We start from the raw sequence: 24,529 nt of genomic DNA, 5'->3' as shown, positions 1-24,529 counted from the left end.
CTCATGTACAGTTCCCCTCCCTTTCTTATATTATTATTATTTTTTTTATTGTTATTTTATCTTGACTTTTTTTGCTATGTATATATATATATATATTTTTTTGTTACGCCGATATTTGTGGAGGGACGGCAAAGAAAGAATTTCATTGCATAGGGAAACGTGTTTCTCGATGTATATGACAATAAACACTTTGAATCTTGAATCTTGAATGTAAGGTGAATATAAGAACAACTTAAGAACAAATGACCAATCACTTAACTCTTACTTTTGCTCTAACTTCTGTGCTCCCGACCAATCACATCCCTCTGTCTGTATTTCTTTTGACCAATCACTCACTCCCTCCAACAATCATGTTCTCCCGCCTCCTGCCCACACTCATGTACTTCCTCCACTACATTTACTACTGAGTGAAGATGTTTATTTGTGACGTTCATCAGAGCGAGTGAGGTAAGTTCATGTTTCTGTATTCTTTGACTTCATTTTGATCAATTTAACAAATAAACGCGACACTACTGTGCTTTGAAAACATCTTCATTATCCTCTGTTATCGAAGGAAAGTTTAGGTTGTTTTTTGGATAAATTTACAAGACAAATGCGTTCATACTGTATAGTTTAATTGTGAATTATTATTATCTTTTGTTTGATACAGAACGTTTTTTTTTAATTCATTTTTAACTAGTAACATTCAAACCTTAAGTTATTAAACAATGGTTTCCAGCCTCTTCGTCTACTTTTCGTTGTTGTTTAACAGCAGTTCTGTTGTGTTCTCTGCAGGTGAGAGGTGGTTGCACTGATTCAGTTGTGATGCATTTCTCACCTCATCCCAGAAATGTCGTACAAACAGCGAACTAGTCGGTCACGGACATTACTCCCCTGCTCAGTGACAAGACAACGGTTTAATGACTTGAATGATATTTATTATCTAGCATGATTTCAATGTCATTGATTGATACATGTTTGAAGGGATTCAACACTCAAGGAACCAGCGCTAGCGATGCACACTTCCATACACATCTTGTGGGAAGCCTGATGCGATGGAGGAAGCAGCTCTGGTCCGCTCTCATGCCAGTGCTGTGAGAGAGTCGGTCGGATGGTGCAGCACAAAAACTGATATACACATCACTGCAGTTCTGGAAAGTACACAGGCAAGATACTATTTTTTATCTATTATTATTGTATTGTTTACTATCTGTTTACTATTCCTGATTGTCACTGTCAAATTGTCCAGAAGCCCACATTTGGGAAAATCGCAGGTCAGCACAACTGAAGAAAAAGTCCTTCGAGCAGGATTTGAACCAGCGACCTAAGGATGTCTGATGTGACCACTACAGTCCTCCGCTCTACCAACTGCGCCAAAGCTGGCGCACGTTAGTCTGTTAAGGGGGGGGAAGAAGGAAGAGAAGAGGGGAGAAGGGGGAGGAAGAAAAAAGAAGAAAAAAGAGGAAAAAAGAGGAAAAAAAGAGAAAAAAAGGAGGGGAAAGGGAAATATTCAGGAAACTGAATTTATCCCATTTTTAGTGATCGTTGTTATGCTATTGACAGTTTTTATCAACTATGGGCATTGTATTTAAATAAAATATGTTGGTTATGTTAAGGGAAGTTGATACATATTCTGCTTTTCTTTCTTGTGATGTGATGAAACATGCAAAACACAAACAGATGTTTCAATATATATATATGTTTAATTTAGTAAAACACACAAGAAAAATTTACACATCAACCCAAAACCAGTAAAAAAAACAAATATTTTATATACAATACATATTATATATATTTTTTTAATATCCTCAAGCCACTTCTCTTTAGGAACAGTCTCAGTCGAAGGGCAGTACATTTTCCCCTGATACTGACTGTGCCCAGTCTCCTTTGTCCTAAACTGCCCACATTTTTTACAGCTGTTGTGCTCCTCCTTGCGGTTCACCCTTCTAACCGGAGCTGGAGCAGGTGCATGTACAGGTGCAGGAGAGGCACAGAGGAAGACTCCTAGAGAGGGCCCACTAAGGGCGGATGGTGTCACTAGGAGCATCCTTGGTTGGGGAAAGGCAGGGCTGCGTGGAGCAGGGCTGCGTGGAGCAGGGCTGGGTGGAGCAAGGCAGGGTGGAGCAGGGCTGCGTGGAGCAGGGCTGCGTGGAGCAGGGCTGGGTGGAGCAGGGCTGCGTGGAGCAGGGCTGGGTGGAGCAAGGCAGGGTGGAGCAGGGCTGCGTGGAGCAGGGCTGCGTGGAGCAGGGCTGCGTGGAGCAGGGCTGGGTGGAGCAAGGCAGGGTGGAGCAGGGCTGCGTGGAGCAGGGCTGCGTGGAGCAGGGCTGGGTGGAGCAGGGCGGGGTGGAGCAGGGCGGGGTGGAGCAGGGCTGCGTGGAGCAGGGCGGGGTGGAGCAGGGCGGGGTGGAGCAGGGCTGCGTGGAGCAGGGCGGGGTGGAGCAGGGCTGCGTGGAGCAGGGCTGCGTGGAGCAGGGCTGGGTGGAGCAAGGCAGGGTGGAGCAGGGCTGCGTGGAGCAGGGCTGCGTGGAGCAGGGCTGGGTGGAGCAGGGCGGGGTGGAGCAGGGCGGGGTGGAGCAGGGCTGCGTGGAGCAGGGCGGGGTGGAGCAGGGCGGGGTGGAGCAGGGCTGCGTGGAGCAGGGCGGGGTGGAGCAGGGCTGCGTGGAGCAGGGCTGCGTGGAGCAGGGCGGGGTGGAGCAGGGCGGGGTGGAGCAGGGCTGCGTGGAGCAGGGCTGCGTGGAGCAGGGCTGCGTGGAGCAGAGCTAGGAAGCTTGGGTGGTGGTGGAGGAGAAGGACTTGGGCTGCGGCTCACTAAATTAGGCTTTAGTAGAGCTGACTTGGACCCTCCAAAGCGAGACTTTGTGAACTACAAAAAGAAAAAAATGTATTAGATCATGATTGATGCTCCATACAATTTCACAAGTGTTGTGTCTAACTGTGGGCAGAGATAAAGAAACCAGATGCATGTATTATAGGTGTGTAACTATATTATTATGAATGGGTGTTTGACATTTGTTAGACTTCAAGACCATAATGATAAGAGCACAATGAAATAAAAAAAGACTATTATTCACCATCGATAAACTGGGAGGAGGTCTCAAGAATGACCGTGGCGTCGCCAAAGCCTCAGTCTGTGAGGGCCCGGTTCCTTCTCTTGATGTCCCAGCTGCTACTGCTGTTGAGGTGGTAGCATGGGACACCGATGTTGTTGTTGCAGGGCCCGACTGGATTGACAACAGCAATAATGTAGCATTAGGACAGCAATGTTATAGTGTTATAACATAACATAATGCTGAGAGTAACTAATATTCGACACATGACCGTCATGCTGATGTTCAGCTCACAATGTAATCTCATGTGTTTATGTTATATGAATAAAAAGATTACTTTAGAGGCGTGAAAGCCACAAGAGCAGGCAGTGGATCCTCCGAACAGGACAGTTTGTCCACGGGTCTGCAAAGGGCACTTCTCAATCTGAGGAGATATTTTGGCGTTATTTACTCACAGTTTATAAGTATTTACGAATGTATAATTTTTTACCTTCTGATAGAGGTCATGCCACTTCCGCTGCCGTGGAGCTGGTCTGTTGCCTGCTCCAGAGGGCCAGACGCCTGTATTGGCAAAGGCCTTCCTTCAACCTGGCCGTCCATTCACCATCCCCCATGGGCTTGTGGGACTTTGGTCTAGCACTCATCTGTTGTGGAAGTAATAAAGTTAAATTAAATCCCCAAATTTCTCATTTTTATTAAGCAAAAAGAAGTGAATTATAATATATTATAATTTCTAAGGCTGCATGCTTTGTAAAACGTGTAGAACTCTGTTTAAAAACGTGTAAAACTCTGTTTAAAAACAATAAACTCTGTTTAAAAACAATAAATTCTGTTTGTAAAACACCCCAATAACTGTAGAAAAACGAAAACACAATGCCTATTCTTACCATGGAAATGTTAAACATAATATTTTATTTTATTTTTTAATTTTATTCGACTTTAAATCATTAAACTCTTGTAAGATAACTGCTCCTTGCGCGTAATTGTTATTAACGGGAGACAAGAAACAAAGCCCTACTTCGACGGGCAAAAACACAGACAAAAAATAGATTATTTGTTATAAAAGTTAGAAATATTTTTCTGGTTAAATTACTGACATGTATTTAAAGCGGATTTCATTCATACATTAAAGCTAACGTGGGTAGTGACAAATATTTTGAAAAGTAGTGTGTTATAACTAGCGTTGCATGCACGACATTTTATGCAAGAAAATAAACATAAAATGTTATTTACATGGCTAGATAGTAATCCTTAATATTAAAAACTTACCTTCTCAATGTAACAGTCTGCAATCGCTCCTTGTGACGCAAATGAAGTAGCGAGGGAGGGGGTCGGTAGATGAGCAAGTTCATGCGCGCGCAGGGGGGGAGGGTTTAGCGCCTGTGATTGGTCAGGCTCACTCGAGCCCCCTCTGCTTCATGATTGGTTTTCGCTTAAAGGAACTCTGTTACACGATTGGTCGAGCTGAGAGCACCTCTGCTTCATGATTGGTTTTTCACTTAAAGGAACTCTGTTACACGATTGGTCGAGAGAAGACAGTCTGACGTGCGATGGGTAGCGCCATCGAAGGTCACATATCAAGTGATGTAACACAAAAACAATTTTTCGTCCTAGTTGTCGCTTGAGAGAAAAACACAGGAAATAGTTGAGTAAAAATAAAGTGCTCAGAGTGAAAAAAATCACAATAAAAGCCCATCATAAGACTGTCTGGTCAACTAAGACTAGTGATGTTACCGATTGTGTCGAGGCTTCGAAGCGTGTGTCGAGTAATCCAGGAATTTTTTCATGAAGCGTGTATCGAGGCGTGTGTTGGTTACGTAGGTGGTGACGTAGTGATGACGTTCGAGGCCTCGCGAACCGAACCGTCACGTGACCGTTTCGGTAATCGCTCGTGAACTTCCCGCGAAACTCAGAATAAAAGTGGCCTCGAAACGCAATGGAAACGAAACATCTCTTGGATTGGCGGATTGTTGACTATAGCAAACTTTGGTTTACTACTAGTATCATGGAACCGGCGAGAAAAAGGCGTTTTTCCCCCGTGTGGCAGCATTTTGAGCAGATCTCTCCTAGAAAGGTATAATGAAGTTGGAATATAGGCTGCGAATCACAGCCTGTGATTAATATATTCTCACAGACACATACACACACCCATTATTATATATACTATATACAGTATATATATATATATACATATATATATACACACAGACCCATTATTATATTTTATATATACACATATAAAGTATATATATATAAAAGATAATAATGGGTGTATATATATATATAGTTTCCATTGGACATGCCTTGTACTTATATCCATCTTTTTTTTTTTCATTTTGATAAGGTGAAGTGTCTGTTGTGTTCCCAGGAAATTGGATACAACAACAACACTTCATCAATGCTGAGGCATTATAGGGCCTGCATGAGAGCTTGGAGACGACCATTTAAATAAAAATGAATAATTATTTTAAAAAAAACAAGGTTGTCAAGCACATTTTTTAATATCAGAATCATTTGCGCACAAAGATGCAATGCTCCCAATTGTCCACATGATGGCATGGTCGTGCAAATGAAGCCTCACGAGGCTTTGCTCCAAAGATGAACTACTCGGCTGGGAGGCTTCAGTGCTTCATGAGGCTTCATCTCGCCATCACTAGTGACAGCAGCATGTAATGCAAATGGTTATATTCAGAAGACATGAAACAGCTTTCTTTGTACAACGAGATCAGGGGAGAGCGCGAACGCAGTCCCCCACTACCAGAAATTATGCAGTCGAGATTCCCACATTTGGAGAATTCGCAGGGGTCAGCACAACCTAAAGTGCAATGGCTGAGCCTCGCCCTGGGTGAACCACCTTCTTGATCATGGTATCTCCCCTGCCAGGTAAGTATGAGTTGTACACGCCTGCAGTACTGCAGTGACTCGTGAGCACAACACACACACTCATGGAGAATAATACAATATAATAGTATTAATATAATCAAATGTTGTTCCTGAATAAAAGCTTCATTACATGTGTGAGAAAATGTACAAACTAAAGACGTTTAAACACATTTACCAGGAAGAATAAGTACTTTACCCAGGATGCATTGCAAGAACAGCGCATAGAGGAGCTCCCCTCCCCCCTCAGGAAAACAACAATCCACAGTCGTTGGCACATCTTTAAAAGATGAAAAGATTGTACCAGCATCAGATACCTCTCACATGCTAAGCGAGCGCTCTACCATCTGAGCTAACCCCCCTCTGGTGGTGAGGTGCAAAACTAAAGACTAGTTAATGATTTGAAAAGTGACCTAAGGATGCCTGAAGTGACCACTACAGTCCTCTGCTCTACCAACGGAGCTATTGAAGGTCACAGATCCCAAAGTTTCAAACCAGGATTGCAACAAAACTTGTGAACACAACTTTAACAGACAACTCTGTTTAGTCCTAATTGTTGCTTGAGAGAACACCATCCATCCATCCATCGTCACCCGCTTATCCGTCGCCTGGTCGCGGGGGCAGCAGCTTCAACAGCGAGCCTGAAAAGACCTTCTCCCTCGCAACATCTGCCAGCTCCGACTGAGGGATTCCAAGACGCTCCCATGCCAGTGAAGAGATATAATCTCTCCACCTGGTCCTGGGTCGACCCCTTGGTCTCCTCCCAGCTGGACGCTTCTGGAACACCTTCAAAGGGAGGTGCCCGGGGGGCATCCTCAAGAGATGCCCGAACCACCTCATTTGATTCATTTCCACGACCTTCAATTTTACCTGGGTTTCCAGTGCCTGTACTGGGCGTACAACACCAAAGCCCAGTTTTCATTTCTGGACCCTTAGACAGAGTCTCTTTGGTTCAGAAATCATTGCTCAGTTCCTTCTTATTGTTGAGCATCTTAACATCCTTGTTCCTTTGTGTTAATGCAATAAAATTGTTGAGCAACTTATTCTGTTCTTTGATCTAGAGTAGAAAGTTTGTGTTTCTGCTAGTAATACAAACTTATTCATCAACTTTATAGTTCAGTAGAAAGTGAAGTATCCACAGGGTCAAGAAATGAATTTGGTTCTGAATGTCTTTGTCTTACAGGTTAGGATTTTCGTCATAGTTGTCGCTCGAGAGAAAAACACAGGAAGTAGTTGAGTAAAAATAAAGTGCTCAGAGTTGAAAAATTCACAATAAAAGCGCATAATAACTGGTTGGTCAACTAAGACCTCTTTAGATTGTTGATGTGTGAGCCTGAAGACTGTGACAGCAGCATGTAATGCAAATGGTTAGTGATGTTACCGACTGTGTCGAGGCTTCGAAGCGTGTGTCGAGTAATCGAGTAATTTTTTCATGAAGCGTGTATCGAGGCGTGTGTTGGTTACATAGGTGGTGACGTAGTGATGACGTTCGAGGCCTCGCGAACCGAACCGTCACGTGACCAGTTCGGTAATCGCTCGTGAACTTCCCGCGAAACTCAGAATAAAAGTGGCCTCGAAACGCAATGGAAACGAAACATCTCTTGGATTGGCGGATTGTTGACTATAGCAAACTTTGGTTTACTACTAGTATCATGGAACCGGCGAGAAAAAGGCGTTTTTCCCCCGTGTGGCAGCATTTTGAGCAGATCTCTCCTAGAAAGGTATAATGATGTTGGAATATATGCTGTGAATCACAGCCTGTGATTAATATATTCTCACAGACACATACACACACCCATTATTATATATACTATATACAGTATATATATATATATACATATATATATACACACAGACCCGTTATTATATTTTATATATACACATATAAAGTATATATATATATATATATAAGGTAAGGTAAGGTAAGGTAAGGTACAACTTTATTGATCCCTCAGGAGGTCTCCTTTGGGAAATTGTTTATATATATATATATATATATAAAAGATAATAATGGGTGTATATATATATATATATATATATATAGTTTCCATTGGACATGCCTTGTACTTATATCCATCTTTTTTTTTTTCATTTTGATAAGGTGAAGTGTCTGTTGTGTTCCCAGGAAATTGGATACAACAACAACACTTCATCAATGCTGAGGCATTATAGGGCCTGCATGAGAGCTTGGAGACGACCATTTAAATTAAAATGAATAATTATTTTAAAAAAACAAGGTTATCAAGCACATTTTTTAATATCAGAATGATTTGCGCACAAAGATGCAATGCTCCCAATTGTCCACATGATGGCATGGTCGTGCAAATGAAGCCTCACGAGGCTTTGCTCCAAAGATGAACTACTCGGCTGGGAGGCTTCAGTGCTTCATGAGGCTTCATCTCGCCATCACTAGTGACAGCAGCATGTAATGCAAATGGTTATATTTAGAAGACATGAAACAGCTTTCTTTGTACAACGAGATCAGGGGAGAGCGCGAACGCAGTCCCCCACTACCAGAAATTATGCAGTCGAGATTCCCACATTTGGGGAATTCGCAGGGGTCAGCACAACCTAAAGTGCAATGGCTGAGCCTCGCCCTGGGTGAACCACCTTCTTGATCATGGTATCTCCCCTGCCAGGTAAGTATGAGTTGTACACGCCTGCAGTACTGCAGTGACTCGTGAGCACAACACACACACTCGTGGAGAATAATACAATATAATAGTATTAATACAATCAAACGCTGTTCCTGAATAAAAGCTTCATTACATGTGCGAGAAAATGTACAAACTAAAGACGTTTAAACACATTTACCAGGAAGAATAAGTACTTTACCCAGGATGCATTGCAAGAACAGCGCATAGAGGAGCTCCCCTCCCCCCTCAGGAAAACAACAATCAACAGTCACTTAGCCAAGGTTGACACATCTTTAAAAGATGAAAAGATTGTACCAGCATCAGATACCTCTCGCATGCTAAGCGAGCGCTCTACCATCTGAGCTAACCCCCCTCTGGTGGTGAGGTGCAAAACTAAAAACTTCCTAGTTAATGATTTGAAAAGTGACCTAAGGATGCCTGAAGTGACCACTACAGTCCTCTGCTCTACCAACGGAGCTATTGAAGGTCACAGATCCCAAAGTTTCAAACCAGGATTGCAACAGACAACTGTTTAGTCCTAGTTGTTGCTTGAGAGAACACCATCCATCCATCCATCGTCACCCGCTTATCCGTCGCCTGGTCGCGGGGGCAGCAGCTTCAACAGAGAGCCCGAAACGACCTTCTCCCTCGAAACATCTGCCAGCTCCGACTGAGGGATTCCAAGACGCTCCCATGCCAGTGAAGAGATATAATCTCTTGTTTTATACGTCAGAACTTTTAAATAAGTGAGAAAATAAGTATTCTGGAGGATGCGGGCATCGATCCCGCTACCTCTCGCATGCTAAGCGAGCGCTCTACCATCTGAGCTAATCCCCCTCTGGTGGTTGAGTTCTGAACTGCATGGTGTCTTGTAAATTTGCATTCAGGCATTCTTATCTGGTGAAATTGGTACGATAAAGCAGCCTCTATCTCACCTGTACAGTGTACATTTTAGGACATCGTCAGGTATCAGACCAAACGGCTTCATCCTTCAGATGAAGCAGCCTCAGAAAAACATCCGTCAGACGAAGCAGCCTTAGGCTTTAATATATCTTACTTATAAAGAACATTAAATAGATAGTTTTATTTATCTGAGTTCGGAAATTCACAATTCAAGCAGAAGATTTACAGATGAACACGTTTAAAAAAAAAAAAGGCAAGAATACAAAGTTTTGCTAACTTTGGGAATGTACATAGTCAGGAATCAGACCAAACGGCATCAGACAAACCTCCGTCAGATCGAACTTTGTCAACCTTCAAAATAAAAGTCCCCAGACAAAACTAGATCAGATAGCGTCTGGGAAAAATAAGCGAACCATTTTATTGCAAATTGAACCGGAAGTGCATGTGATAACAACGTGATATTAGACAAAACGACATCAGATAGCATCTGGGAAAAAAATCACCGGACCATTTTATTTAGAATAAAACCGGAAATACATGTGACGTCACATGTCAAAATGCCATCGGATTTTGTAGTATTGTTATCACATGAATTTTTGTTTTCAGCACCATTTGCTCTTCCATGATCTTTAGTAGGAAGTATGTTTTCCTTCCAGTAAGATAAATGTTTGTATGTACTTTATAGTTTAGTAACAAGTGGTATCAACAGGGTCAAGAAATGCATTTGGTTCCCACGGTCTCTGTCTTAGGGTTTTGGCTTCACAGTGTTAGGATTCACCAGCAACTTGGTGACCCTGGTCTGCGTGTCCGAAAATTTCTTCTGTAGCAGCAGAGAGCCAAAAATCTTGTACAAGGCCTCCACAATAAAGTTCTTTCTAACCTATAGTCTTTTGGAGATCGGCACTTTAAAATAAGCAGGAAAAATAAGTATTCTGGAGTATGCGGGCATCGATCCCGCTACTTATGGTTCCATGCACACGGCTCAGGACCAGAGGAGAGAAATCTTTTCAGGCTGTTGCTCCTAAGCTTTGGAACAATCTTCCTCTCTCTTTGCGCTTGATGGAGTCTACTGACTCCTTTAAGAAACATCTTAAGACGTTTCTATTTGTTCAGGCTTTTCCTTGAATTTCTCGAACTCCTGTGTTGTTCTCGGTGTTGTCTTGATCTTTGAAGTATGTACTGTTTTGAGTATTGTTTTGATTGTTAAAGCGCTTTGTGACCCTGGTCTCGAAAAGCGCTATATAAATAAATATTACTTACTTACTTACTTACTCTCGCATGCTAAGCGAGCGCTCTACCATCTGAGCTAATCCCCCTCTGGTGGTTGGTTGCTGAACTGCATGGTGTCATGGACATTTGCGTTCAGGTATTCTTGTCCAGTGAAATTGGTACGATAAAGCAGCCTTCAATCTTACCTGGGTTTCCAGTGCCTGTACTGGGCGTACAACACCAAAGCCCAGTTTTCATTTCTGGACCCTTAGACAGAGCCTCTTTGGTTCAGAAATCATTGCTCAGTTCCTTCACATTGTTGAGCATCTTAACATCCTTCTTCCTTTGTGTCAATGCAATACAATTGTTGAGCAACTTATTCTGTTCTTTGATCTAGAGTAGAAAGTTTGTGTTTCTGCCAGTAATACAAACTTATTCATCAGCTTTATTGTTCAGTAGAAAGTGAAGTATCCACAGGGTCAAGAAATGAATTTGGCTCTGAATGTCTTTATCTTACAGGTTAGGATTTACATTCACCAGAAACCCGGTGACCCTGGTCTTATAGAGATCAGCACTAATAAATCAGCTGGAAAATAAGTATTTTAGGAGGATGAAGGTATCGAACCTGCTACCTCTCGCATGCGCCTACAGTATTCTGTCATGTCTGCCAATGTAAGGTGATTGTAAGTACAACTTAAGAACAAATGACCAATCACTTAACTCTTACTTTTGCTCTAACTTCTGTGCTCCCGACCAATCACATCCCTCTGTCGGTATTTCTTTTGACCAATCACTCACTCCCTCCAACAATCATGTTCTCCCGCCTCCTGCCCACACTCATGTACTTCCTCCGCTACATTTGTTTACTACTGAGTGAAGATGTTTATTTGTGACGTTCATCAGAGCGAGTGAGGTAAGTTCATGTTTCTGTATTCTTTGACTTCATTTTGATCCATTTAACAAATAAACGCGACACTACTGTGCTTTGAAAACATCTTCATTATCCTTCGTTATCAAAGGAAAGTTTAGGTTGTTTTTTGGGTTAGGGTTAGCAGGGTTAGGGTACCAGCATCAGATACCTCTCGCATGCTAAGTGAGCGCTCTACCATCTGAGCTAACCCCCCTCTGGTGGTGAGGTGCAAAACTAAAAACTTCCTAGTTAATGATTTGAAAAGTGACCTAAGGATGCCTGAAGTGACCACTACAGTCCTCTGCTCTACCAACGGAGCTATTGAAGGTCACAGATCCCAAAGTTTCAAACCAGGATTGCAACAAAACTTGTGAACACAACTTTAACAGACAACTGTTTAGTCCTAGTTGTTGCTTGAGAGAACACCATCCATCCATCCATCGTCACCCGCTTATCCGTCGCCTGGTCGCGGGGGCAGCAGCTTCAACAGAGAGCCCGAAACGACCTTCTCCCTCGCAACATCTGCCAGCTCCGACTGAGGGATTCCAAGACGCTCCCATGCCAGTGAAGAGGTATAATCTCTTGTTTTATACGTCAGAACTTTTAAATAAGTGAGAAAATAAGTATTCTGGAGGATGCGGGCATCGATCCCGCTACCTCTCGCATGCTAAGCGAGCGCTCTACCATCTGAGCTAATCCCCCTCTGGTGGTTGACTTCTGAACTGCATGGTGTCTTGGACATTTGCATTCAGGCATTCTTATCTGGTGAAATTGATACGATAAAGCAGCCTCTAGCTCACCTGGGTTTCCGGTACATGCACTGGGCGCACTAGACCAAAGCCCTGTTTAAATTGATGGACCTTTGGACAGATCCTCTTGGGGTCAGAAATTATTGCTCAGGTCATTTACATGTTTTGTGCATCTCAACATCCTTGTTCCTTTGTGTCAAAGCCATATAACTGTTTAGCACCTTTTGCTCTTCCATGATCTTTAGTAGGAAGTATGTTTTCCTTCCAGAAAGATAAATGTTTGTATGTACTTTATAGTTCAGTAGCAAGTGGAATCAACAGGGTCAAGAAATGCAATTGGTTCCCACGGTCTCTGTCTTAGGGTTTTGGCTTCACAGTGTTAGGATTCACCAGAAACTTGGTGACCCTGTTCTGCTTGTCCGAAAATGTCTTCGGTAGCAGCAGAGAGCCAAAAATCTTGTACAAGGCCTTCACAAGGTCATCAACTTCATAGCAGGGGTGTCAAACACACCCAAAGGGCATAGATGCAGGTTTTTGTTACAACTAGTCAAGCAAACATGAGATAAAGAATTAAGTATCGGCTTAAATTGCATCACCTGACTGAGAATCAACTGGTTACAGTCTCCAGTCACCCTTTTGGTTTAAATATATGTGCTTGAATGGTTGGATCCAAAATCATCTCAGTGTGTTGCTGGACGGGTTTGACACCTGTGCTTCAAAGTTTTAGAGCGAGCGCTCTACCATCTGAGCTAATCCCCCTCTGCTGGTTGACTTCTGAACTGCATGGTGTCTTGGAAATTTGAATTCAGGCATTCATATCCAGTGAAATTGGTACGATAAAGCAGCCTTCAATCGTACCTGGGTTTCCAGTGCCTGTACTGGGCGTACAACACCGAAGCCCTGTTTTCATTTCTGGACCCTTAGACAGAGCCTCTTGGGTTCAGAAATCATTGCTCAGTTCCTTCACATTGTTGAGCATCTTAACATCCTTGTTCCTTTGTGTTAATGCAATAAAATTGTTGAGCAACTTATTCTGTTCTTTGATCTAAAGTAGAAAGTTTGTGTTTCTGCCAGTAATACAAACTTATTCATCAGCTTTATTGTTCAGTAGCAAGTGAAGTATCCACAGGGTCAAGATTACAGTCATGCAAACTTGAGTTACAGAATGTATCGGCATAAGATTGCATCACCTGACAGAGTTACAATCAACTATTTACAGTCTTCACTCACCCTTTTGGTTTAAATATATGTGCAAGAAACTTCAACGCAGCATGTATTGAGTTCCCATTTTTTTGTCAAAAAGTGGAGGGTAAAACTCATGTAGGGCTCAGTGGTTCGACTGGACCACATGTCGGTGGTGCTAGCTTAAAAAATCCACTTCACTCAGTTCTGCCTTTACAGTCTTGACACAAGTTTCATACGCCTCTGGGATTGCAACGTGTGTGAAGTACGTGTGAGAAGGCACTTGATATCTTTATAAGATCCAAAAAGCCATCATTACACACTGAGTTGACTGAAAGTGTGCTTTTTGCGATTCATCGCGTAACGGCTGCGGTTAGCGCTTTGTGTTGCTTTGAATTGTTTTCATACGGAGTGACAGAAGCAAACGATGCATTTTATTGCGGTTTTTGAAATTGCCTTCCGCTTTCCCATCTTTACCAGAGTTGTTGACTGATATTATTTGTAAAAAGGACCTTGTGGTGGTTCCTAAGGTGACTGTGTGAATTTGTAGTGTTTCCCCTGTTTCCGTTGTTTTTGGGATTTGTCGTCTGAATTGAAACCTAAATACGTATTTCTAGATCCCTGAGGTAACGTGTCTCCTTGGTATACGTTGCTCGCAGATTTCCTCGCCAGTTCCCACCTGTGCTTCAAAGGTTTAACTGTTTTTTTGTTTTAGAGACTTTTAAATAACCAGGAAAAGTATCCAGATAGCTTTTCTGGAGGATGCGGGCATCGATCCCGCTACCTCTCACATGCTAAGCGAGCGCTCTACCATCTGAGCTAATCCCCCTCTGGTGGTTGACTTCTGAACTGCATGGTGTCTTGTAAATTTGCATTCAGGCATTCTTATCTGGTGAAATTGGTACGATAAAGCAGCCTCTATCTCACCTGTACAGTGTACATTTTAGGACATCGTCAGGTATCAGACCAAACGGCTTCATCCTTCAGATGAAGCAGCCTCAGAAAAACATCCGTCAGACGAAGCAGCCTTAGGCTTTAATACATCTTACTTATAAAGAACATTAGATAGATAGTTTTATTTATCTGAGTTCGGAAATTCACAATTCAAGCAGAAGATTTACAGATGAACACGTTTAAAAAAAATAAAAAGCAAGAATACAAAGTTTTGCTAACTTTGGGAATGTACATAGTCAGGAATCAGACAAAACGGCCTCAGACAAACCTCCGTCAGATCGAACTTTGTCAACCTTCAAAATAAAAGTCCCCAGACAAAACTACATCAGATAGCGTCTGGGAAAAATAAGCGAACCATTTTATTGCAAATTGAACCGGAAGTGCATGTGATAACAACGTGATATTAGACAAAACGACATCAGATAGCATCTGGGAAAAAAAATCACCGGACCATTTTATTTAGAATAAAACCGGAAATACATGTGACGTCACATGTCAAAATGCCATCGGATTTTGTAGTATTGTTATCACATGAATTTTTGTTTTCAGCACCATTTGCTCTTCCATGATCTTTAGTAGGAAGTCTGTTTTCCTTCCAGTAAGATAAATGTTTGTATGTACTTTATAGTTCAGTAACAAGTGGTATCCACAGGATCAAGAAATGCATTTGGTTCCCACGGTCTCTGTCTTAGGGTTTTGGCTTCACAGTGTTAGGATTCACCAGCAACTTGGTGACCCTGGTCTGCTTGTCCGAAAATGTCTTCGGTAGCAGCAGAGAGCCAAAAATATTGTACAAGGCCTTCACAAGGTCATCAACTTTATAGCAGGGGTGTCAAACACACCCAAAGGGCATAGATGCAGGTTTTTGTTACAATTAGTCAATTAAACATGAGATAAAGAATTAAGTATCGGCTTAAATTGCATCACCTGACTGAGAATCAACTGGTTACAGTCTTCAGTCACCCTTTTGATTTAAATATATGTGCTTGAATGGTTGGATCAAAAATCATCTCAGTGTGTTGCTGGATGGGTTTGACACCTGTGCTTCAAAGTTTTAACTGTAGTTTGATATTGTTTTATACATCAGAACTTTTAAATAAGCGAGAAAATAAGTATTCTGGAGGATGCGGGCATCGATCCCGCTACCTCTCGCATGCTAAGCGAGCGCTCTACCATCTGAGCTAATCCCCCTCTGGTGGTTGGTTGCTGAACTGCATGGTGTCATGGACATTTGCGTTCAGGTATTCTTGTCCAGTGAAATTGGTACGATAAAGCAGCCTTCAATCGTACCTGGGTTTCCAGTGCCTGTACTGGGCGTACAACACCAAAGCACAGTTTTCATTTCTGGACCCTTAGACAGAGCCTCTTTGGTTCAGAAATCATTGCTCAGTTCCTTCTTATTGTTGAGCATCTTAACATCCTTGTTCCTTTGTGTTAATGCAATAAAATTGTTGAGCAACTTATTCTGTTCTTTGATCTAGAGTAGAAAGTTTGTGTTTCTGCCAGTAATACAAACTAATTCATCAGCTTTATAGTTCAGTAGCAAGTGAAGTATCCACAGGGTCAAGAAATGAATTTGGTTCTGAATGTCTTTATCTTACAGGTTAGGATTTACATTCACCAGAAACCTGGTGACACTGGTCTTATAGACATCAGCACTAATAAATCAGCTGGAAAATAAGTATTTTAGGAGGATGAAGGTATCGAACCTGCTACCTCTCGCATGCGCCTACAGTATTCTGTCATGTCTGCCAATGTAAGGTGAACGTAAGTACAACTTAAGAACAAATGACCAATCACTTAACTCTTACTTTTGCTCTAACTTCTGTGCTCCCGACCAATCACATCCCTCTGTCGGTATTTCTTTTGACCAATCACTCACTCCCTCCAACAATCATGTTCTCCCGCCTCCTGCCCACACTCATGTACTTCCTCCGCTACATTTGTTTACTACTGAGTGAAGATGTTTATTTGTGACGTTCATCAGAGCGAGTGAGGTAAGTTCATGTTTCTGTATTCTTTGACTTCATTTTGATCAATTTAACAAATAAACGCAACACTACTGTGCTTTGAAAACATCTCATTATCCTTCGTTATCAAAGGAAAGTTTAGGTTGTTTTTTGGGTTAGGGTTAGCAGGGTTAGGGTACCAGCATCAGATACCTCTCGCATGCTAAGCGAGCGCTCTACCATCTGAGCTAACCCCCCTCTGGTGGTGAGGTGCAAAACTAAAAACTTCCTAGTTAATGATTTGAAAAGTGACCTATGGATGCCTGAAGTGACCACTACAGTCCTCTGCTCTACCAACGGAGCTATTGAAGGTCACAGATCCCAAAGTTTCAAACCAGAATTGCAACAAAACTTGTGAACACAACTGTTTTGTCCTAGTTGTTGCTTGAGAGAACACCATCCATCCATCCATCGTCACCCGCTTATCCGTCGCCTGGTCGCGGGGGCAGCAGCTTCAACAGAGAGCCCGAAACGACCTTCTCCCTCGCAACATCTGCCAGCTCCGACTGAGGGATTCCAAGACGCTCCCATGCCAGTGAAGAGATATAATCTCTTGTTTTATACGTCAGAACTTTTAAATAAGTGAGAAAATAAGTATTCTGGAGGATGCGGGCATCGATCCCGCTACCTCTCGCATGCTAAGCGAGCGCTCTACCATCTGAGCTAATCCCCCTCTGGTGGTTGACTTCTGAACTGCATGGTGTCATGGACATTTGCGTTCAGGTATTCTTGTCCAGTGAAATTGGTACGATAAAGCAGCCTTCAATCTTACCTGGGTTTCCAGTGCCTGTACTGGGCGTACAACACCAAAGCCCAGTTTTCATTTCTGGACCCTTAGACAGAGCCTCTTGGGTTCAGAAATCATTGCCCAGTTCCGTCTTATTCTTGAGCATCTTAACATCCTTGTTCCTTTGTGTTAATGCAATAAAATTGTTGAGCAACTTATTCTGTTCTTTGATCTAGAGTAGAAAGTTTGTGTTTCTGCCAGTAATACAAACTAATTCATCAGCTTTATAGTTCAGTAGCAAGTAAGGCTGCCACGATTAGTCGACTAGTCACGACTACGTCGACTATTAAAATAGTCGACAACTAATTTAATAGTCTCCGCGTCGTTTTTTTTTTTTTACTTCGTTTTTTCTCCCTAAACTGCTGCGGCATCCTCCACTGCTGCATCTGCCTTTCTGTCCTTGACACACTTGCGCAGCGCAGTAGTGGTAATCTGCGTCAACCGTGATGTCACCGGAATTATCAGACAGGCTCTGGTAGGCTATCATGGCTACCCGGCGGCAGCGGAGCTCAAAAGTTTGGGAGCATTTAAAAAAAAACAAAGAAAAATGTGTGCAATGCAAGATCTGCAAGGCAGAACTTGCCTTTCACGGCAGCACACGTGCGATGCACGAGCACCTGAAAAGGATGCACACAACGACGATGAAGAGGGACAGTCGTCTAGGTAAGCGAACTGGCTAAATAGCTGCTAACATTAGCGTAAACAGCGCTAATTTATATTGATACTAGCTGTAAACGTTGACATTAGCGATGACGATTTGATTCATTAGCCTTAGCAGCACACATATTTCATGTGTTTTTTGTAACGTTTTAACAGTGATGTGTTTTGAATAGGAAACGTGTTAACGCTAATGTTTTCTAACGTTATGTTTCAGTGGCAAGAGAGTACGTTCCTCTTCAATGGACGCCTATGTCACAAAGCTAGCGATTAAACAGTTCAACCCGGATTATCATGACAACTACCTACCAGGCAGATCCCACTTCACCACACTGATGGAGAAGAAATATCATGCAACCTTTGAGAAGGTCAGTCTCTCTTTCTCTCTCAATTTCAATGTGATTTATTGGTATGAATGTAATAAAACAATATTGCCAAAGTAACAATAACACAGTAAAATAAATAAATGATTTAATAATTAGCCTAAAAGTTCATAGATCTCTCACTCACTCTCTCCCCCTCACTCACACACTCTCTCTCTCTCTCACACACACACACACACACACACTCACTCACTCACTCACTCACTCACTCACACACACACACACACACACTCTCTCTCTCTCTCTCTCTCACACACACACACACACACACACACACACTCACACACTCTCTCTCTCTCACACACACACACACACACACACACACACACTCACTCACTCACTCACTCACACACACACGTTTATTATTTAACCTACTTGCCTGTATTTGATAACTGAATTATTGAATTAATAAATAAATGTAAAGCTTGATGCATAAACTGACAAATATTGTTATGAAAAAAGATACTGTATATAATTTTCTTCCTAATGCTTACTATTCTTCCAAATCATCTCATGTCTTTAAGGTAAAGGAGACCCTCAGAGGCATCAAAAGTTCCCTCACTCTGACTGCTGATGTGTGGACCAGTCGTGCAACAGAGGCTTACCTTGGTGTGTCTTGCCATTTCCTGACTGAAGATTGGAAGATGAAGACCTTCAATCTTTCCACCATGCCTCTTGAGGAGAGGCATACTGGTGCAAATATAATGACATGGATGGAAGAGGTTTTAGCAAAGTTTGACATTTTGCCCAGAAAAATAAAAGCAGTAGTTCATGACAGTGGTTCCAACATGGTGGCAGCAATGCGACTGCTTGAAGAAAAACATGGATTGGCCTCTATCCGCTGTGCTGGACACACACTCCAGCTAATAGTCAACACTGCACTCAAAGAAAACACCATCAGCAGAGCACTAGGTGCTGCTAGGCAGCTAGTCGAGCACTTTAAGAGAAGTGAGCTGGCTAGTACAAAGGTAAAGATGAAACAGGAGCAAATGAATGTTAAGAAAAATGCACTGGTCCAGGATGTCAGTACAAGTTGGAACAGTACATTCCATATGATAGAGAGACTCCTCGAACAACGCTGGCCACTCACTGCCACTCTCTCCGATCCCGAGGTCACTCAAAGGGGGAAACACTACTTCGACTTGAAGCCAGAGCAGTGGGAACTGCTTCAAGAACTGAAGGAAGGGTTGGCGCCTTTTGAGACCGCTACTGTTTACCTTAGTGGACAGCAGTACACAACCATTTCAGGTCTTCCACAGGTGGTCAGAGGGCTGACACGGGCTGTACACCAAAGCCAATTCCAGACAAGCTCAGGGAAATCTTTCATTACCAGTGCAGAAAAAGGGATAACACAGAGATGGGGCAGTGTTTGCACTATCTCAGCCGACAAAGAAAATCCAGTTATTCTTGCAGCGGCCTTGGACCCCAGATACAGAAAACTGAAGTTTTTGACTCCTGAAGATGGCAACAGATTGCAGGGGTATGTTGAAGTGCTTGCTGTACAAGAAAGAAAAACGACTGGGACACAGGATGCAAAACTGCAGAGGGCCAATGGTTCAGGCAGAAAGAGTGCTCTGGAAACCCTCCTTCAGTCTGACACAGACAGTTTGAGTGAAAATGAAGGAGAATCTGAGGAGGACCGCAAGATCCAAGTTGTGATCAGTGAAGTTCGGATGTACTTTGGAGAGGCCACACTCTCTAAAAAGGATGATCCTCTGAAATGGTGGAGTGAAAATGAGGGGCGTTTCCCCACGCTGTCAAAGCTAGCAAAATCCTTTCTGTGCATCCCTGCAACCTCCACCCCGTCTGAGCGGATTTTCCCAGCAGCAGGGAACATCTGCTCTCAAAAGAGAGCAAGCCTTTCGCCTAAACGTGTAGAAATGCTAACTTTCCTGGCTATGAACAAGAGCATTGTGTAGTTTTGGATTATATAGTTAGAGTGTAGTAAAGTTGAATGCACTGAGCAAAAAATGCACTTTTTTAAGCCTTAAGTAGGCCTATTTATTTTTGTGTTGTTAAGGCCAATGCCTTATCCTTTTACTCAGCTGTTCCTGTTTGCACTGTCTACACAGTTAAATAATTGTTTGTTACAAACATATTTCATTAAAGCTTTAACGAACTATCATTTTAATTGTCTTCATTTTTAGTTAGCATATACCTTAAACACTTAAAGCTGAAAGCTAATGATTGTTGTATAAGAGCAGCTGCATGCTGGTGCGATAAGATGTATGTTATGCATTAAATTTACGCATTATCCGATTAGTCGACTAATCGAAAAAAATAGTCGGTGACTAGTCGACTATCAAAATAATCGTTTGTGGCAGCCCTAGTAGCAAGTGAAGTATCCACAGGGTCAAGAAATGAATTTGGTTCTGAATGTCTTTATCTTACGGGTTAGGATTTACATTCACCAGAAACCTGGTGACCCTGGTCTTTTAGAGATCAGCACTAATAAATCAGCTGGAAAATAAGTATTTTAGGAGGATGAAGGTATCGAACCTGCTACCTCTCGCATGCGCCTACAGTATTCTGTCATGTCTGCCAATGTAAGGTGAACGTAAGTACAACTTAAGAACAAATGACCAATCACTTAACTCCTACTTTTGCTCTAACTTCTGTGCTCCCGACCAATCACATCCCTCTGTCGGTATTTCTTTTGACCAATCACTCACTCCCTCCAACAATCATGTTCTCCCGCCTCCTGCCCACACTCATGTACTTCCTCCGCTACATTTGTTTACTACTGAGTGAAGATGTTTATTTGTGACGTTCATCAGAGCGAGTGAAGTAAGTTCATGTTTCTGTATTCTTTGACTTCATTTTGATCCATTTAACAAATAAACGCGACACTACCGTGCTTTGAAAACATCTTCATTATCCTTCGTTATCAAAGGAAAGTTTAGGTTGTTTTTTGGATAAATTTATAAGACAAATGCGTTCATAATGTATAGTTTAATTGTGAATCTCCTTAGTATGTTCCAATGTTTGTTTTAGTATTTTTTTTTAATGTATGTAATTATCTTTTGTTTGTTACAGAACAGTTTTTTTTTATTCATTTTTAACTAGTTACATTCAAACCTTAAGTTATTAAACAATGGTTTCCAGCCTCTTCGTCTACTTTTCGTTGTTGTTTAACAGCAGTTCTGTTGTGTTCTCTGCAGGTGAGAGGTGGTTGCACTGATTCAGTTGTGATGCATTTCTCACCTCATCCCAGAAATGTCGTACAAACAGCGAACTAGTCGGTCACGGACATTACTCCCCTGCTCAGTGACAAGACAACGGTTTAGTGACTTGAATGATATTTATTATCTAGCATGATTTCAATGTCATTGATTGATACATGTTTGAAGGGATTCAACACTCAAGGAACCAGCGCTAGCGATGCACACTTCCATACACATCTTGTGGGAAGCCTGATGCGATGGAGGAAGCAGCTCTGGTCCGCTCTCATGCCAGTGCTGTGAGAGAGTCGGTCGGATGGTGCAGCACAAAAACTGATATACACAGGAAATAGTTGAGTAAAAATAAAGTGCTCAGAGTTGAAAAATTCACAATAAAAGCCATAAGACTGTCTGGTCAACTAAGACCTCTTTAGATTGTTGGTGTGTGAGCCTGAAGACTGTGACAGCAGCATGTAATGCAAATGGTTAGTGATGTTACCGACTGTGTCGAGGCTTCGAAGCGTGTGTCGAGTAATCCAGGAATTTTTTCATGAAGCGTGTATCGAGGCGTGTGTTGGTTACGTAGGTGGTGACGTAGTGATGACGTTCGAGGCCTCGCGAACCGAACCGTCACGTGACCAGTTCGGTAATCGCTCGTGAACTTCCCGCGAAACTCAGAATAAAAGTGGCCTCGAAACGCAATGGAAACGAAACATCTCTTGGATTGGCGGATTGTTGACTATAGAAAACTTTGGTTTACTACTAGTATCATGGAACCGGCGAGAAAAAGGCGTTTTTCCCCCGTGTGGCAGCATTTTGAGCAGATCTCTCCTAGAAAGGTATAATGATGTTGGAATATAGGCTGCGAATCACAGCCTGTGATTAATATATTCTCACAGACACACACCCATTATTATATATACTATATACAGTATATATATATATATACATACATATATACACACAGACCCATTATTATATTTTATATATACACATATAAAGTATAATAATGGGTGTATATATATATATAGTTTCCATTGGACATGCCTTGTACTTATATCCATCTTTTTTTTTTTCATTTTGATAAGGTGAAGTGTCTGTTGTGTTCCCAGGAAATTGGATACAACAACAACACTTCATCAATGCTGAGGCATTATAGGGCCTGCATGAGAGCTTGGAGACGACCATTTAAATAAAAATGAATAATTATTTAAAAAAAAACAAGGTTGTCAAGCACATTTTTTAATATCAGAATCATTTGCGCACAAAGATGCAATGCTCCCAATTGTCCACATGATGGCATGGTCGTGCAAATGAAGCCTCACGAGGCTTTGCTCCAAAGATGAACTACTCGGCTGGGAGGCTTCAGTGCTTCATGAGGCTTCATCTCGCCATCACTAGTGACAGCAGCATGTAATGCAAATGGTTATATTTAGAAGACATGAAACAGCTTTCTTTGTACAACGAGATCAGGGGAGAGCGCGAACGCAGTCCCCCACTACCAGAAATTATGCAGTCGAGATTCCCACATTTGGGGAATTCGCAGGGGTCAGCACAACCTAAAGTGCAATGGCTGAGCCTCGCCCTGGGTGAACCACCTTCTTGATCATGGTATCTCCCCTGCCAGGTAAGTATGAGTTGTACACGCCTGCAGTACTGCAGTGACTCGTGAGCACAACACACACACTGGTGGAGAATAATACAATATAATAGTATTAATATAATCAAACGCTGTTCCTGAATAAAAGCTTCATTACATGTGTGAGAAAATGTACAAACTAAAGACGTTTAAACACATTTACCAGGAAGAATAAGAACTTTACCCAGGATGCATTGCAAGAACAGCGCACATGCTAAGCGAGCGCTCTACCATCTGAGCTAACCCCCCTCTGGTGGTGAGGTGCAAAACTAAAAACTTCCTAGTTAATGATTTGAAAAAGTGACCTAAGGATGCCTGAAGTGACCACTACAGTCCTCTGCTCTACCAACTGAGCTATTGAAGGTCACAGATCCCAAAGTTTCAAACCAGGATTGCAACAAAACTTGTGAACACAACTTTAACAGACAACTGTTTTGTCCTAGTTGTTGCTTGAGAGAACACCATCCATCCATCCATCGTCACCCGCTTATCCGTCGCCTGGTCGCGGGGGCAGCAGCTTCAACAGAGAGCCCGAAACGACCTTCTCCCTCGCAACATCTGCCAGCTCCGACTGAGGGATTCCAAGACGCTCCCATGCCAGTGAAGAGGTATAATCTCTTGTTTTATACGTCAGAACTTTTAAATAAGTGAGAAAATAAGTATTCTGGAGGATGCGGGCATCGATCCCGCTACCTCTCGCATGCTAAGCGAGCGCTCTACCATCTGAGCTAATCCCCCTCTGGTGGTTGATTTCTGAACTGCATGGTGTCTTGGACATTTTCATTCAGGCATTCTTATCTGGTGAAATGGATACGATAAAGCAGCCTCTATCTCACCTGGGTTTCCGGTACATGCACTGGGCGCACTAGACCAAAGCCCTGTTTCAATTGATGGACCTTAAGACAGATCCTCTTGGGTTCAGAAATTATTACTCAGTTCATTTACAGTTTTTGTGCATCTTAACATCCTTGTTCCTTTGTGTCAAAGCCATATAACTGTTTAGCACCTTTTGCTCTTCCATGATCTTTAGTAGGAAGTATGTTTTCCTTCCAGAAAGATAAATATTTGTATGTACTTTATAGTTTAGTAACAAGTGGTATCCACAGGATCAAGAAATGCATTTGGTTCCCACGGTCTCTGTCTTAGGGTTTTGGCTTCACAGTGTTAGGATTCACCAGCAACTTGGTGACCCTGGTCTGCGTGTCCGAAAATGTCTTCTGTAGCAGCAGAGAGCCAAAAATCTTATACAAGGCCTCCACAATAAAGTTCTTTCTAACCTATATTCTTTTGGAGATCGGCACTTTAAAATAAGCAGGAAAAGGAAGTATTCTGGAGGATGCGGGCATCGATCCCGCTACCTCTCGCATGCTAAGCGAGCGCTCTACCATCTGAGCTAATCCCCCTCTGGTGGTTGGTTGCTGAACTGCATGGTGTCATGGACATT

The 24,529-nt window shown here is 42.4% G+C and overlaps 2 protein-coding genes and 10 non-coding genes across 12 annotated transcripts; 1 reads left to right on the top strand and 11 right to left on the bottom strand.

The window, feature by feature from the left end:
- Positions 1–1,917: 1,917 nt before the first annotated feature.
- LOC148067106 (uncharacterized) lies at positions 1,918–4,378 on the bottom strand. The gene is made up of 6 exons (XM_087806358.1): positions 4,296–4,378; positions 3,517–3,607; positions 3,364–3,450; positions 3,051–3,200; positions 2,690–2,842; positions 1,918–1,983 (listed from the first exon to the last, which is right to left on the bottom strand). Exons 1-6 carry the CDS (start codon positions 4,376–4,378, stop codon positions 1,918–1,920), a joined length of 630 nt encoding a protein of 209 aa, XP_087662484.1.
- A 1,374-nt stretch (positions 4,379–5,752) lies between these two features.
- LOC148067105 (U1 spliceosomal RNA) lies at positions 5,753–5,917 on the bottom strand. Its single transcript, XR_015713280.1, has one exon. It is a non-coding gene; the product is annotated as a U1 spliceosomal RNA (small nuclear RNA).
- Positions 5,918–8,388: 2,471 nt separating this feature from the next.
- Positions 8,389–8,553, bottom strand: LOC148067104 (U1 spliceosomal RNA). Its single transcript, XR_015713261.1, has one exon. It is a non-coding gene; the product is annotated as a U1 spliceosomal RNA (small nuclear RNA).
- A 753-nt stretch (positions 8,554–9,306) lies between these two features.
- Positions 9,307–9,379, bottom strand: trnaa-agc (transfer RNA alanine (anticodon AGC)). Its single transcript has one exon. It is a non-coding gene; the product is annotated as a tRNA-Ala (tRNA).
- Positions 9,380–12,193: 2,814 nt separating this feature from the next.
- Positions 12,194–12,266, bottom strand: trnaa-agc (transfer RNA alanine (anticodon AGC)). Its single transcript has one exon. It is a non-coding gene; the product is annotated as a tRNA-Ala (tRNA).
- A 1,985-nt stretch (positions 12,267–14,251) lies between these two features.
- trnaa-agc (transfer RNA alanine (anticodon AGC)) lies at positions 14,252–14,324 on the bottom strand. Its single transcript has one exon. It is a non-coding gene; the product is annotated as a tRNA-Ala (tRNA).
- Positions 14,325–15,567: 1,243 nt separating this feature from the next.
- trnaa-agc (transfer RNA alanine (anticodon AGC)) lies at positions 15,568–15,640 on the bottom strand. The gene has a single exon. It is a non-coding gene; the product is annotated as a tRNA-Ala (tRNA).
- A 1,418-nt stretch (positions 15,641–17,058) lies between these two features.
- Positions 17,059–17,131, bottom strand: trnaa-agc (transfer RNA alanine (anticodon AGC)). Its single transcript has one exon. It is a non-coding gene; the product is annotated as a tRNA-Ala (tRNA).
- An 807-nt stretch (positions 17,132–17,938) lies between these two features.
- Positions 17,939–20,204, top strand: LOC148067098 (E3 SUMO-protein ligase ZBED1-like). The gene is made up of 2 exons (XM_087806354.1): positions 17,939–18,270; positions 18,810–20,204. Exons 1-2 carry the CDS (start codon positions 18,145–18,147, stop codon positions 20,202–20,204), a joined length of 1,521 nt encoding a protein of 506 aa, XP_087662480.1. The 5' UTR covers positions 17,939–18,144.
- A 2,712-nt stretch (positions 20,205–22,916) lies between these two features.
- LOC148067097 (U1 spliceosomal RNA) lies at positions 22,917–23,081 on the bottom strand. Its single transcript, XR_015713260.1, has one exon. It is a non-coding gene; the product is annotated as a U1 spliceosomal RNA (small nuclear RNA).
- A 669-nt stretch (positions 23,082–23,750) lies between these two features.
- On the bottom strand, positions 23,751–23,823 carry trnaa-agc (transfer RNA alanine (anticodon AGC)). The gene has a single exon. It is a non-coding gene; the product is annotated as a tRNA-Ala (tRNA).
- Positions 23,824–24,415: 592 nt separating this feature from the next.
- Positions 24,416–24,488, bottom strand: trnaa-agc (transfer RNA alanine (anticodon AGC)). The gene has a single exon. It is a non-coding gene; the product is annotated as a tRNA-Ala (tRNA).
- Positions 24,489–24,529: the final 41 nt, after the last annotated feature.

This window comes from Callionymus lyra, chromosome 13 (genome assembly GCF_982586985.1).
Source record: "Callionymus lyra chromosome 13, fCalLyr1.hap1.1, whole genome shotgun sequence".
Classification (NCBI taxonomy): domain Eukaryota; kingdom Metazoa; phylum Chordata; class Actinopteri; order Syngnathiformes; family Callionymidae; genus Callionymus; species Callionymus lyra.
The sequence above is the reverse complement of the archived record's forward strand: the minus strand, read 5'-3'. Positions and strand labels throughout refer to the sequence as shown.